Source organism: Trachypithecus francoisi, unplaced genomic scaffold (assembly GCF_009764315.1).
Source record: "Trachypithecus francoisi isolate TF-2019V2 unplaced genomic scaffold, Tfra_2.0 Lachesis_group8, whole genome shotgun sequence".
Classification (NCBI taxonomy): domain Eukaryota; kingdom Metazoa; phylum Chordata; class Mammalia; order Primates; family Cercopithecidae; genus Trachypithecus; species Trachypithecus francoisi.
In genome coordinates this window covers 62,892,443-62,907,521 of record NW_022681473.1, presented here as the reverse complement: position 1 = coordinate 62,907,521, position 15,079 = coordinate 62,892,443, and the positions used below count along the sequence as shown (strand labels likewise).

The following is a 15,079-nucleotide window of genomic DNA, read 5'->3' as shown; positions in this document are numbered from 1 at the left end:
CAGGAAACAACAGGTGCTGGAGAGGACGTGGAGAAATAGAAACACTTTTACACTGTTGGTGGGACTGTAAACTAGTTCAGCCATTGTGGAAGACAGTGTGGTGATTCCTCAAGGATCTAGAACTAGAAATATCATTTGACCCAGCCATCCCATTTCTGGGTATATACCCAAAGGATTACAAATCATGCTGCTATAAAGACACATGCACATGTATGTTTTGCGGCACCATTCACAATAGCAAAGACTTGGAACCAACCCAAATGTCCATCATTGATAGACTAGGAAAATGTGGCACATATATACCATGGAATCATATGCAACCATAAAAAAGGATGAGTTCATGTCCTTTGTAGGGACGTGGATGAAGCTGGAAAACATCATTCTGAGCAAACTATCGCAAGGACAGAAAACCAAACACCGCATGTTCTCACTCATAGATGGGAATTGAGCAATGAGAACACTCAGAAACAGGGCGGGAAACATCACACACTGAGGCCTGTGGTGGGGTGCGGGGCTGGGGGAGGGACAGCATTAGGAGATATACCTAATGTAAATGACAAGTTAATGGGTGCAGCACACCAATATGGCACATGTACACATATGTAACAAACCTGCACATTGTGCACATGTACCCCAGAACTTAAAGTATAATAATTAAAAAAAAGAGAGAGATAGGGTCTCACTATGGTTCCCAGGCTAGTCTCAAACTCCTGGGCTCAAGCAATCCTCTCATCTCAGCTTCCCAAAGTGCTAAGATTACAGATGTAAGCCATCATGCCTGGCCAATATTGGCTTTTAACGGAGCATAATGGAGGGGAGCCACTCTCTGGGAGAGTAATTATTGTCTGTACAGTTCTTAATGGTTGAAAAAGTTATTTCATGTTATTCAGCTTATTTATATTATCCATTTTGCATCCAGCCAATATTAACTGAGTGCTTATTAGACATCAGGCACTGTGCTAGGTCCTAGGAACATCCCAGTGAACAAAGCAAGTAACATCTCTACCCTCACGGAGAGTATGGTTTTAGTGGGTGGGTGGGCTGTGTGTACAGGGAAGACAAAGAACACTCGGGCATAGAACACGGTAGGTGCAAAGTCCCCAAGGCTTTTGCACTTTATCCTTTTAACAACCCAGTATGAATCCTTACCCCCATTTTTACATTTCAGTAAGCTACACCTGTGGTATACAGTAGGGTTAAGATTTAACTCAGGACAGGGAGGAGAGGAACCTGGCCCAGGTTGTGCGGGAGGGTGGAGGTCAAGGGGCTGGTCTGGTTTTCCCAGGGTCTGGAAATCCAGGCAAGGAGACTCCAAATAGATACTGAGAGTCGTGGGGGAACAGAGGAGCTGTAGCCTGCATGTGGGCCTGAACCCGGACTTGACTAAATGTGGGAAAGGCCATCCTAGAAAGATAAATACGAGGCAGGCAAGACAAGCAGAAATGGTGGAGGTTTCTCTTTGGAAATCACTCTAGGCCAGGACTCAGAAAACCTGAGAAATCATGAGTCAATTGCATAAAATTTCTGGGATGAACCCTCGCACCTAGGGTCAAGTGATGGCAGAGTCATGACAGGTCTGAGCACCCAGGAGAAACAACAGGGAAATCCATGGGAGTCGAGCCAGATCTACCCATCTCCCACACCCTGGCCCACACCCAGTGCCGGCTGACACAGAACATGCTTTCCTGCCGGCCTGACTTCACACTTGCTTTTCCTTGGATGTCCCAACTCCTGGTCTTCCCGCAAGACCCTTGCACATCATGGGTCTTGGGGATTGGCAGACATGGGTTTTGCCAGTCAGGGTCAGGGGTTTCTGCCTCTGAAAAGAGTTACTGAATATAATGAAAAGTACTCCCTGGTTATAGAAGTGGCTCAACAAATATCACTCTTATATAGTTCATGGCCCTGAGCATGATAATCACCTGTATCTCTCAAAGTCTACATCTGCAACATTTCTTGGCAAAGAGTAGATGCTCTAGAAGGTTCTGAAAAGCAAATGAAGTGGTGGGCACAGAGTTTCCGTTTCAGTTTTGGTGGATGAAAGAGGTCAGAAGATGGATGGTGGTGACGGTTGCACAACCACATGAGCATACTTAATACCACTGAACCATACAGTTAAAAACGGCTCAAATGGAGAACTTCTTTTATTTATTTATTTTAAATTTTACTCCGATTTAAAAATAAGCAAATGGAATGTTGGGAATGACTCAGATGTCATGGGGCTTCCAGGCTGTCCTCTCCTTGCTTTAGCCCTCGGAGCCTGTCCATACCACAGTGTCTCCCTGGGCACATACCCCAGCCCTCTGGGAATGTGAACCCTTCTAGAGAGCAGACCAGGAGACCAGAGGAATGAAATACAGGCACTCTCCTGAGCTTGGAATTCAAATTGGAGCTCATACTCCTGGAGCTGCCTCAGTGGCCTTACCTGTGGCATGGGGGTCCTGGCCTCCCCTCCCCTTCCTTGTGGGCAGTGGCACTGCTGGCTGTGGCCACACTGGACCCGCCATTGCTCGTGCCATCACCCTCTGACCTGTGTGCATGCTGTCCTCTGCCAGGCTGCCCTTCCCTGCTTTTTCCTTCTGGAAAACTCTTACTCATCTTCCCAGGCCAAGGCCAATGGCCTCTTGACTGGGAAGTCTCCCCAGCATATCGGATTGGTTGCTGTCTCTTCAGTACCTAATGGGGGTGGAAACCTGGCCTGTTTGTACATGTAGGCTGCACCATGACCATGAAGGCCCCGCTCCTCTTCTACTGTGCCACTGAGCTCTGTGGGCTGGCACATAATTAAGGCTGGGAAAAGTATGGCCAATCCCTCTCCTCAGTTTCCACTTGCACCTGCACCCTCTGTAGGCCTATTTCCTCATTTGCATAAGTACAGACCACAGTGCACCCACCCTGCCCTTTGGGCATATTCACTGACATGGCCTGAGTGAAAGCACATGGCTCATAGGCTCACAGTAAGTGTTAGGTACGTGGTTCCTTCATTACTGTAAAGTTGGTGACCTCCCAGGGGAGGCCCTCCAGGATCACAGCAGCCATCTTCCTGCCTTCATCACCTTCCACAGCTGACTTCTCCACCCCATTAACTTTTCTCTGTCAAAGGCAGCTGTCTCCCCTGCCGCAGACCCCACTTTATCCTCCTGGCCATACAGCTCGTCCTCGGGACTGGGCTGTGCCTTGTGCTGCTTGGCGTTCATGCAGACGTTGAGCAGGTCCATCCTGGCCCGCGCACTCCTGGGCTGGGCACTCCCCACAGTGGTCACCAAAGCCAGAAACAGCAGCTGCATCATCTGCCAGGCCATGTCCATCTATTCCTGCCAGAGAGCCACAGTCAGAGGTGGACAAGGCCTGAGGGAGGGGCAGCAGCCACGAGAGTCTGTACTGTCTCCCTCCCAAGCCCAGATCTCTGCCCTCCCCACCCTGCATCCACCACAGGGCAGCTGAGCCAAGAAATGCAGGATGTGTAGAGGTGAGAGGGAGCCCTTCCCTGGCCTGGAGGCAGGACCCTCCTCCTGCTTCCCATGCAACAGTGCTCTAGGTCCAGGCTCTGGCACCAGCTTGCTCTGTGATCATGGAGGGAACCACCGCCCTTGCAGACTTCCCCTCTTGGATTTCTCCAGTGTTTTATGCAATTCCTCTCAAATTTGCACAAGGAGGAACCACAGGCGGTGGCCTGCTGATGCAGGAGTGAGACTCTAGACAGCCTCAGGCTTCTGCTTCCTCAGCCCGTCCTCTTACCCCAGGGCAGCTGAGGTTTAGATGCCCAGGGAAGCTGAGATGGGGACAGCAAAGGCCATGGAGCTGTCAACTATTGTTCATGGTCCCAGAGCAGATGCTGTGGGAGGCAAGGGGATGGGGCAATCGCACCTCACCACTCACCCCTCCTGGGTCTTGGAAAATTACCCAGGCAGAAGCAGGCTCAGAAGTTGGGGGAGGCCAACAGGTCAGTGGCAAATGGAGGAGGGGGCTGAGCAAGAACAGCTAGTGGTTGGTCAGTGGAGGCAAAGACAGCAGAGAGCCCAGCCTCCCAGGAGATGGGGAGGTGCTATCTCGCCTCCCATCTCTCATCCCCACTTTTCCCTCTGTCCTGCTGCAGGGCCTTACCTCTGTTCTCAGCCCACCTGGGAAGGTGTAGTCTCTCCCACCTCCCCACCTACTTTATAAACCCATCCTGCCTGCTTGGTTAGACCCTCTGTTAAGGAAGGTTCACAAGGCTTTGTCTAGGGGACAGCTCAATTGTCTTTCAATAAGGACCCAGTTAAATTATGGTACATCTACCCCGTGGAATTTAATGTGGTAACAAAGAAAGAGAAAGCTCCTGATGTACAAATATGGAAAAACCTCCTTGTGGAAGAAGGAGGGTGCAGAAGAATGCTATGTAAAAAAAAATATTCTGTGTAAAAAAGGAGGAGTCAGAATATCTGTGTTTGCAGGAGAAAATGCTGAAAAGGTATGAAAAGAAATCAATAAGGTGATCATCTGGGGGAAGAAGACAGCATCAGGGATGCGAACTTTCACTATAAGCCTTTCTTTGTTGTTTCGATTTTTGGACCAGGCAAAGTTATACCTTATTGAAATATGTATAGGTATGTGTGTATGTATACATAAATATACAAAATAAGAAGTGAAAATACAGACACAGAATGATTTATCTGACTTAATAATAGTTATGTAAATTCCAGTAACACTAGAATGTACACAACGATGGTACATTTAAGTTAAGGATACTACACATGTGTTTGCCAAAGTATGAACATGAGGTCACTGAGTGTTCTGGTCTCTGGGTATACATCTGGTCAAATTCTATGCATTTACACCACATATATCCCATTTCTGTGCACAAATGGTAGCATACTGTTCTATACTTTGCTTTTCTGGGTAGTTTCAGTATACATTTATGCTTTTGACAAAACCCAAAAACCTCATGAACCGAAGCTACCCACACTTGCTCTTTTGAGTATTGTCGTATGTCCATTTCAGGCTGCTGAAAAAGACATACCCGAGACTGAGCAATTTACAAAAGAAAGAGGTTCATTGGACTTACAATTCCACATGACTGGGGAGACCTCACAATCATGGCAGAAGGCAAGGAGGAGCAAGTCACATCTTATGTGGATGGCAGCAGGCAAAGAGAGAGCTCGTGCAGAGAAACTCCTGTTTTAAAAACCACCAGATCTTGCGAAATCCATTCACTCTCACAAGAACATGGGAAAGACCCACCCCCATGATTCAGTCATCTCCCACTGGGTCCCTCCCACAACATGAGTGAATTATGAGAGCTACAAGATGAGATTTGGGTGGGGACACAGAGCCAAACCATATCATTCCACCCCTGTCCCCTCCCAAATCTCATATCTTCACATTTCAAAATCAATCATGCCTTCCCAACAGTCCCCCAAAGTCTCAACTCATTTCAGAATTAACTCAAAAGTCCACAGTCCAAAGTCTCAGCCGAGACAAGGCAAGACCCTTCTGCCTATGAGCCTGTAAAATCAGAAGCAAGTACCTGGGGGTACAGGCATTGGGTAAATACAACCACTCCAAATGGGAGAAATTAGCCAAAACAGAGGGGCTACAGGCCCCTGCAAGTCCCAAATCCAGCAGGGCAGTCAAATCTTAAAGCTCCAAAATGATCTCCTTTGACTCCATCTCTCATATCCAGGTCACACTAATGTAAGAGGTGGGTTCCCATGGTCTTGGGCAGCTCTGCCTCTGTGGCTTTTCAGGGTACAGCCTCCCTCCCAGTTGCTTTCACAGGCTGGCATTGAGAGTCTGCAGCTTTTCCAGGCAAACAGTGCAAGCTATGAGTGGATCTACCATTCTGGGGGCTAGAGGACAATGGCCCTCTTCTCACAGCTCCCCTAGGCAGCAACCCAGTAGGGACTCTGTGTGGGGGCTCCAATCCCACATTTCCCTTCCGTCCTGCTCTAGCAGAGGTTCTCCGTGAGCACCCCACCCCTGCAGCAAACTTCCGCCTGGGCATCCAGGCATTTCCATACATCTTCTGAAATCTAGGTGGAGGTTCCGAAATCCTAATTCTTGACTTCTGTGCACTTGCAAGCTCAACACCACGTGGAAGCTGCGAAGGATTGGGGCTTCCACCCTCTGCAGCCATGGCCTAAGCTCTACATTGGCCCCTTTCAGCCATGGCTGGAGCAGCTGGGACATAAGGCACCAAGTCCCTAGGCTACACACAGCACAGGGACCCTGGGACTGGCCCATGAAACCGTTTCTCCTTGACCTCTGGGCCTGTGATGGGAGGGTTTGCCAAGAAGACCTTTGACATGCCCTGGAGACATTTTCCCCATTGTGTTGTGGGTCACTGTTCCTCTTATTACTTATGCACATTTCTGTAGCTGGCTTGAATTTCTCCTCAGAAAATGGGCTTTTCTTTCCTATTGCATTGTCAGGCTGCAAATTTTCTGAACCTTTATCCTCTGTTTACCTTATCAAACTGAATGCCTTTAACCATACCCAAGTCACCTCTTGAATGCTTTGCTGCTTAGAAATTTCTTCTGCAGCCAGGCGTGGTGGTTCACGCCTGTAATTCCAACACTTTGGGAGGCTGAGTTGGGTGGATCATCTGAGGTCAGGAGTTTGAGACGAGCCTGGCCAACGTGGTGAAAACCTGTCTCTTCTAAAATACAAAAATTAGCCAGGCATGGTGGTGAGGAAAGAGAGAGACCCTCTCATATTGTTTTATATTCAGGACCTGTTTTAAGAAAAAAACAATGAAGTAAAACCAAAGACAGGCAGCCTGGTGCCAGGCCCGGAACCAGGCCCGGGTCTGCCTGGCCTAAACCCAGTAGTTAAAAATCAACTCATGACTTAGAAACCGATGTTCCTGACATTGTACAGAAGAACACTGTGAAACTCTCGGCCCTGTTCTGTTTCTCTCTGACCACCGGTGCATGCAAGCCCTGTCACATACCCCTGGCTTGCTCAAATCAATCATGACCCTTTCATGTGAAATCTTTAGTGTTGTGAGCCCTTGAAAGGGACAGAAATTGTGCACTCCAGGAGCTCGGATTTTAAGGCAGTAGCTTGCCGATGCTCCCAGCTGAATAAAGCCCTTCCTTCTACAACTTGGTGTCTGAGAGGTTTTGTCTGCGGCTCGTCCTGCTACATTTCTTGGTTCCTTGACCAGGAAGTGAGGTAACTGACGGACAGCTGAGGCAGCCCCTTAGGTGGCTTAGGCCTGCCCTGTGGAGCATCCCTGCGGAGGACTCTGGCCAGCCTGAGTGACGCGATCCAAAGAGCGCTCCCGGGTAGGCAATTGTCCCAGTGGAACGCCACACCAGAGCAGCACGTAGCAGGCACCCACGGAGGATTAACAGTGGCTGAACACCGGGAAGGAACTGGCACTTGGAGTCCGGACATCTGAAACTTGGTAAGACTAGTCTTTGGAATTTGCCCCACCCCATTCGAGTGGAAGCGTGGCCTGATCCCCAGCGGTGTGCCTGTATTGGCACTTTTGTTCTGGTTTTGACTTGACTTGACTTGGTAAGACTAGTCTTTGGAAGTTGCCCCACTCCATTTGAGTGGAAGTGTTGCCTGATCACCCACGGTGTCCTTGTATCTGCACTTGTGTTCTGGTTTTGGCTTGACTTGAATTGCTGGATACTTTGGTTTTGGTTTTGACTTGGCTTAAATTTCTTGATACTTGGATTTTGAATTTCGTGATATTCTGATTTTGGTTTGGTATAAACGATAACAGTGTGCGTGTGCCCTCTTTACCCGTTCTTTTTTTGTGGTGAGTGTGTGTGGTATGAGTGTGGTATTTTGTCTTGAGAAAACATGGGTCGGGTGCAAAATTAGCCCATCCCACTAGGAATTATGTTGAAAAATTTTAAGAAAGAAAAAAAAAGTGGGGGAGGCAGAATTTATATAAAAAGAATGTTATATGGTAAATTCTTGTCCCAAAATAAATTAACTGGTTATTTTTTAGAAAAATGTTTGTAATAAGTCAGAAAGTTGAGACATGTCAAAAAATTGTCTGTAATAGTCGTAAAAGAAAAAATACTATAAAAAAAGTTTATGCAAAACAATGTTATATAATTTAAAAGTAATAAAGCCTCCTGAGTACTCTTGTAAAAACAGTTTATATGCAAGGTGTAAAAAAAAGTAAAATATACCTTTAGTAAAAAAATTATAAAGAGATATAAGAATGTGGATTTTTACCTATATTAAAAAGTCAAAAAATTATTGTTTTGAAAGTTTAGGCAAGTTTTAAGATGTCAATTGTAAAGAAAATTCTGTGTGTAAACATAACTATAGCCACCAATTATCTGGGTATGTCACAAGACATCTTTTTCTCTCCCTTGTTGAAGGAGGACTCAATTCTGCGGCTTCATCTTCCTTAGCATTTGGTTTATGATAAGGAGTCCATGCAGCCCTCCCTAGACACGTTTTTGTTCTAAATTCAATTCCAAGCTTCGGGTCAAAGGCCCAGGAAAGAAAACTGGATCTAAGGGATTCAGAGGCGGATAATAACAGAGGTTAAAAGGCACAGTGCGGCCGGGCACGGTGGCTCATGCGTGTAATCCCAGCACTTTGGGAGGCCGAGGCGGGTGGATCACAATGACAGGAGATCAGGACCATCCTGACAAACACGGTGAAACCCTATCTCTACTAAAAATACAAAAATTAGCCAGGCATGGTGGCACAGGCCTGTAATCCCAGCTACTTGGGAGGTTGAGGCAGGAGAATCACTTGAACTGGGAGGCGGAGGTTGCAATGAGCCGAGATCGTGCCACTGCACTCCAGCCTGGGTGACACAGTAAGACTCCATCTCAAAAAAAAAAAAACAAACAAAAATCAGCTGGGCATAGTGGTGCTTGCCTGTAATCCCAGCTACTAAGGAGACTGAGGCAGGAGAATCACTTAAACCAGGGAGTCGGAGGTTGCAGTGAGCTGAGATCGCGCCACTGCACTCCAGCCTGGCAACAGAGCAAGACTCTGTCTCAAAAAAACCCCCAAAAAACAAAAAAGGCACAGTGCGTGCAAGTGAGCATGGCTAATTCCTGCCAATCAAGCCAAGCCTCCCATTTCATGGATGAAAGTCATGCTAATATATGCGGCATAAATGAGGTCTAGGGAACTCCAAGACTACTGACTGTAGTGGGGATAGAGACATAGGTAAGAATGGATAATTCCTATTCTCTCTCTCTCTCTCTTTTTTTTTTTTCCAAGATGGAGTCTTACTCTGTTGCCCAGACTGGAGTGCAGTGGTATGATCTTGGTTTACTGCAACCTCTGCCTCCTGGATCCAAGTGATTCTCTTGCCTCAGCCTCCCAAGTAGCTGGGACTACAGGCCTGCACCACCACACCCAGCTAATTTTTGTATTTTCAGTAAAGATGGGGTTTCACCATGTTGGTCAGGCTGATCCCAAACCCCTGACCTTGTGATCTGTCCACCTCGGCCTCCCAATGTGCTGGAATTACAGGTGTGAGCCACTGCACCTAGCTGATAATTCCTATTCTCTAGGCACTCCCTGCTTCATGGGTGCAAGCCACTGTGGCACCCATGGCAGCACCTGCCAAAGTCACCAGGACTCAGGGATGCAAGGACAGAAGAGGGAAAGAGGACGCTCTTTCTTCTCTCCCTCATGTACCCCTGGTATCTGCTAGAAAGAGATAGGACTCAGGGATGCCTTCTCCCCTCTTTCTAGATGGGTAGCCATTCATCTTCACTGTGTACCCCTTTTGAATGCATCCTGAACCCCTGGGACTCCTTTAAAAAGCGCCTTTTTTTCCCCTTTCTTCTCCACTGTCCTCTCTTCACTAATAGGTAATTGTGTCTCCGTACTATAGGACACTCCCCTCAGATGCATCCTCCTAACCGGAAAGAGTTAATTTCCCAAACCTTCAGCTGGTTGGCTTAGGATTAGGCTCAGGCAAGGGAACCCAGAAGCCTGACATGCTGGCAAAAGCATAAAGTTTTTTTTTTTTTTACCAGTCGGGCTTTTGGCTTCCCTCTCCCTGTGCAAACTGGTAAAAGGCCTTGGGATTTTAAACTGTCCTTACCCTCCCTTGTTTCGTTTTAATACGTGTTTTCTAATAACCTGGTTTTTCTCTTCTTGCCTTCAGGCCATCAAACTCCAAATGGTCATGCAATCGGAGTCTCAGATGATGGCCCCTTCAGCCAAGAACCCTTAGATAGGCTTCTGAGGGAGCTCTGACTGCCATTTCCCAGAACACTGGCCCTTCTCAGCAGGAGGCAATTTAGATCGGTCTTCATTCTTACCCTTATCCTTTTTCTAACAGCAGTTAGATGTACTTCTTGAGAGCGAGGAATGAGACAGCCAAGTGTGAAGGGGTCCCCAGAGAACCTCTGACAAACCCACACGCTGGGAGGAATGTGCACTGGGGTGGAGCCTCAGGAAGTTCCTGCAGAGGAGCCTGGCCCCTCCTCTTCCAGGGTGGAATCTGGGATTCAATCTGTGAGGTGGGAAGTGTGTACTAGCAGGACTCTCACTCTGCTGAGGGTCCCTGTTTCCCCCCCCTTTTTCTTTGCCCAATAAATTCCATTTTTCTCACCCTTCGAAATGTCTGCGAGCCTAATGTTTCATGGCCGGGTGACAAGGACCCCGTCTTTAGCTGAACCCAGGAGAAACTCCTACAACATTACTATCCAGCAATTTTTTTTTTTTTTTTTTTTGAGACAGGGTCTCACTCTGTCAACTCAGGCTGGACTGCAGTGGTACAGTCATAGCCCACTGCAGCCTCTACCTCCTGAGCTAAAGAGATCCTCCCATCTCAGCCTTCTGCATAGCTGGGACTACAGGCATAGACCACCACACCTGACTAATTTTTTGTATTTTTTTTGTAGAGACGGGGTTTCACCATGTTGCCCAGACTGTTCTAGAATCCTGGGCTCAAGTGATCCACCTGCCTTAGCCTCCCAAAGTGCTGAAATTACAGGTATAAGCCACCATGCTTGGCTTCCAACCAATATTTTAAAGTTCATGATGGGAATGGAGTTTGTCTCAGATAATAGATTTTTATGGAGCCACATGCCAAATTCCTTAGAATACTTTCCCTCACGAACACACCCCACAGAAACTCAGAATCATCCCTTCAATTTTCATCCCCCCTCATGCCCATTTACAATTAATCCCTGTTCTCACTTCTAGCCCCAGGCAGCTACTACCCTACTTTCTGCCTTTATAAATTTGTCTTTCCTGCACATTTCATGTAAGTGAAATCAGCCACATGAAGCCTCTTAGGTCTGGCTTCTTTCACTTAGCATAATGTTTTTGAGGCTCATCCACGACATAGCAAGTGTCATCACGATTCATTGCTGCACAGTCTTCTACTGTATGGATTCACCACATTTTGTCTATTCGTTCACCAGTTGCTAAAAATTTAGGATATTGCCAGCTTGGGGCTATTACGTATAATGATACATAATATGATACATCATACTTACATGCATAAACGATGTATCATATTTACATACATAAATATGAATATTACAAATATCCATATTTAAGTTTTGTTATGCTTGTTTTCATTTCTCCTGAGTAGACACCTGGGAGTGGAATTTTGGGTTGTATGGCAGTTTTACATTTAACTTTTTGAGAAACTGCCACACTGTTTTCCAAAGGGCTGTGCCATTTTATGTCCCCACCAGCACTGTGTGAGGGTTCCCATTTCTCCACATCCTCGCCGACACTTGTTATTGCCTGTCTTATTATTATTGCCATTCTAGTAGGTATAAAATGGTATATCACTGTGGTTTTAGTTTCCATTTTTCTAATGATTAATAATGTTGAGCATCTTTTCGTGTAACTATTCATAATTTGTGTATCGTCTTTAATGAAATATTTGTTCATTTCTTTTGCCCATTATTTGATTGGGTTGTCTGCCTTCTTATTACTGAGTTGTAAGTGTTCTTTGTATTTTATGGATAGGGATCCTTTATCAGATGTGTTTTGCAAATATTTCCCTCTAGTCTGTCACTTGTCTTTTAATTTTCTTAAGGGTGTCTTTTAAAGTGCAAGAGTTTTGAACTGTGTTAATGTCCGATTACTAGCTTTTGCATTGATCAACTATGCTTTTGGTTCAAAAAAAGAAATCAGTGGGCTGGCAGAGGTGTCTCACGCCGGTAATCCCAGCACTTTAGGAGGTCAAGGTAGGTGAATGAATCACTTGAACGCAGCAGTTCAAGACCCATCTTGAACCTGGACAACATGGCAAAACCCATCTCTACAAAAAAATACAAAAAATTTGCCGAGCATGGTGGCATGTGCTTGTAGTCCCAGCTACTTGGGAGGCTAAGGTTGGGGGATCATTTGAACCCAGGAGGTCAAGACTGCATTGAGCCATGATTGTGCCACTGCACTCCAGCCTGAGCAACAGAAGGAGACCCTGTCTCAAAAAATAAAGATAATAAATAATAATAAATTGAAATAAATGAAGGGCAAAAAGGGCATCAATTGGCCTTGTTTACAAGACTAGCCAGGGCGGTCATCGGTGGATTGCTCCACTTTTCATATTGATGTAGTTACTTGTATATGTATAGAGAGTTGGTCCTCCTTCTTACTAGGATCTAACCAAAATATTAAATTTGTAACTATGACCATGCCAGAAACAGAAACTAATGAGAAAATAACAAAGTCTTTTTAGTCATCATTAGGTCTGTTGCAAACCTTGTGATTCTCCTCTCCTTCCAAGTATGTGATAGGATTATGTTTTCCTGGCTTTCTTGAATTTAGGCATGCTCATGACTTGATTTGGCCACTGAAACAAGTGATGGGTGGAAATTTGAAGAGCCTTATGGAATTTGCCAAGTTCCCTCTTCCTGTTTCATGGAAGATGGAGCCTCCATCACCGTGGGTTCTTGAGTAAGAAGCAGAACCCACTGGCTGCTAATGTAGTCCAGGAATGAGAAATAAACAGAATTCCCCCTGACAACCCACATTCAACATTGTAGCTTGAGCAAGAAATGAACATGACTTGTGGCCAGACACAGTTACTCATGCCTGTAATCCCAGAATTTTCGGAGGATCACTCCAGCCCAGGAGTTTGAGACAAACCTGGGTAAAATAGTGAGACCCTGTTTCTACTATTATATATATAATACATCTCTTATATTATATTTATTAGCTGAGTGTGGAGGCTCACACCTATATTCTCAGCTACTCAGGAGGCTGAGGTAGGAGGATTGCTTGAGCCCAGTAGTTTGAGACCAGCCTGGACAACATTGCAAGACTTCCTCTCTATAAAAAATTGAAAAATTAGCCAGGTGTAGTGGCACATGCTTGTAGTTCCAGGCCAAGGTGGGAGGATCACTTGAGCCCAGGAGACAGATGTTGCAGTGAGCTGAGATCATGCCGCTGCATTCCAACCTGGGTGAGAGAGTGAGACCCTGTCTCAAAAAAAGAAAAACGCCTGGGCGTGGCTCTAGATTGGAGCTATAGTGAAAAATAAAATTGAGAGCTATGAATGTTTCCTGCCTTAGAAGAATACTTAAGTATCAGGCTAGTTCATAGCAAGCATCAGAGCTGGGAACTAACCCAGTCTAACTAGCTTCAATCAATGAGAATTGGGAAACAAAACAGCCACATTCCCATTCATACCTGAATAATTCTCAAGATACATGTGCGGTGTCTAGTTTATTCAAAGTGGCTGTCAGAGACAAGACCATAGAGCAGGAACCAAATAGTTGGGAGCTGTGGGGCTAAACAGGGCAGGGATGACCAAGTATCAGAAGGTAAAAGGAGTCAGCTGAGCCGCCAGAGCAGCGTTAGGGCCAGGCTGAGCAGGAGAGGTCAGGCTGCCCAGGGCCCAGCCCCACTCATGGCTGCAGCATAGAACTTCACCACCTCCTCACTGAGGTTGCCCTGGGCCGGGTCAAACCATATCCGGATGCAGCGGCCGCTCCCTCGGCTGTAGTTGCTGACCATATAGGAGTGACTCCAGATTTCACTGCACAGAGCAGTGGGTGTGAGGAAATAGAAATGGAAAGGTAGTCAGGCAGCTGCCCCCTGGCACTTGTTAGACCCTGGAGGGAAGAGGGAAGACCTTTAGCCACTGGGCCCAAAAGCGTCTCTGATTCTGCCAGCCCTTACAAACCCAAAATCTCACAAACCTGTTCCACACCCACACACCTTCACTTCCAAATCCCTCCTTTCCTGCCCCACCCCAGCCCTTCCTGAGTCCCCAGTTCCAGCCTTTGTGCCAGTTGCTCTTGCAGGTGTAGGAGGTGTGACAGTCTTCCCACCATTGCTCACAGTTCTCTTTGCACAGGGGCACATTCAGCACCTGCTCTTTGCGCCAGCTCTGATCCACCTGGGAGATTTTGGTAGAAAAGAAGGGCTCAGGCTCAAGAATCCCAGCAACCCAGCCCTGAATAGAACTGGAGCTGGGGTTGCAGCCTGCAGAGATGCCTGGAAAATTCAGCTCCTCTGCTAGCTCTTGGGTGCCAGGAAGCCATGAGTACCTGCTGGATCCAGGGCCCCAAGTTTGGGGAGCACTCATAAAGGCAGGTGTCCTGGATGAAGTGCCATTTGCAGGCAGGTACCACCTCTCCACAGTGGTTCCAGTTGAATCCACATAGATGGGAAATATTCTTACGGGCTTCCTCGGTGGTGCCAGTGAAGCCCAGGCATTCTTCCTCCAGATACTACACTGGATGCGGGAAGATAAGGACTAAGTCCACAGTCAGCACAGCCAGAATATTCCACACACAGCCTCTCCCCTTTCAATCCTTAATCCCCAACCCAGTGGAAGTCATCCAGGAAAGTCCTTGCTGTTGGTAAACTCGTTGTGGGAGAGGTTTGTCAGAGACTCTGGGAGCCCAGAAGACAGCTCCTGTCTGGAGGTGCAGTCATTACAAAATTTGTTAATTCAACTTTTATGGAGATCCTACATACTCTCACCCAGGCACTTTTCTAGAAACTGGGGTTACAAAAATGAGCACCTCAATGGATCACTGCTTTTGAAAACAATCAGGGGAGAAGGATGGGGACTTGCAGTGTTATAGCGTGATCAGATTAGGCCTCATTGATGTCAACGAAAAGAGTCAAGCTCTGTAAAATGTTTGAAGAGATTTATTCTGAGCCAAATATGAGT

The 15,079-nt window shown here is 46.6% G+C and overlaps 1 protein-coding gene and 1 pseudogene across 3 annotated transcripts in view; both read right to left on the bottom strand.

The window, feature by feature from the left end:
• The window catches only part of FOLR2 (folate receptor beta), a 91,321-nt gene that overhangs the window by 52,982 nt on the left and 23,260 nt on the right, over positions 1–15,079 (bottom strand). The window contains exons 1-2 of one of the 3 annotated variants that reach the window (XM_033203870.1): positions 3,493–3,580; positions 3,141–3,314 (exon numbers count right to left, since the gene is read on the bottom strand). In XM_033203870.1, coding sequence (XP_033059761.1) covers positions 3,141–3,308 — 168 coding nt within the window. In that variant the 5' untranslated portion in view covers positions 3,309–3,314; positions 3,493–3,580. Of the gene's footprint in view, positions 1–3,140; positions 3,315–3,492; positions 3,581–15,079 lie in introns of those variants that run through there. The other 2 variants (XM_033203872.1, XM_033203871.1) reach the window with 2 other exon arrangements.
• Positions 13,777–14,741, bottom strand: LOC117081335 (annotated as a pseudogene).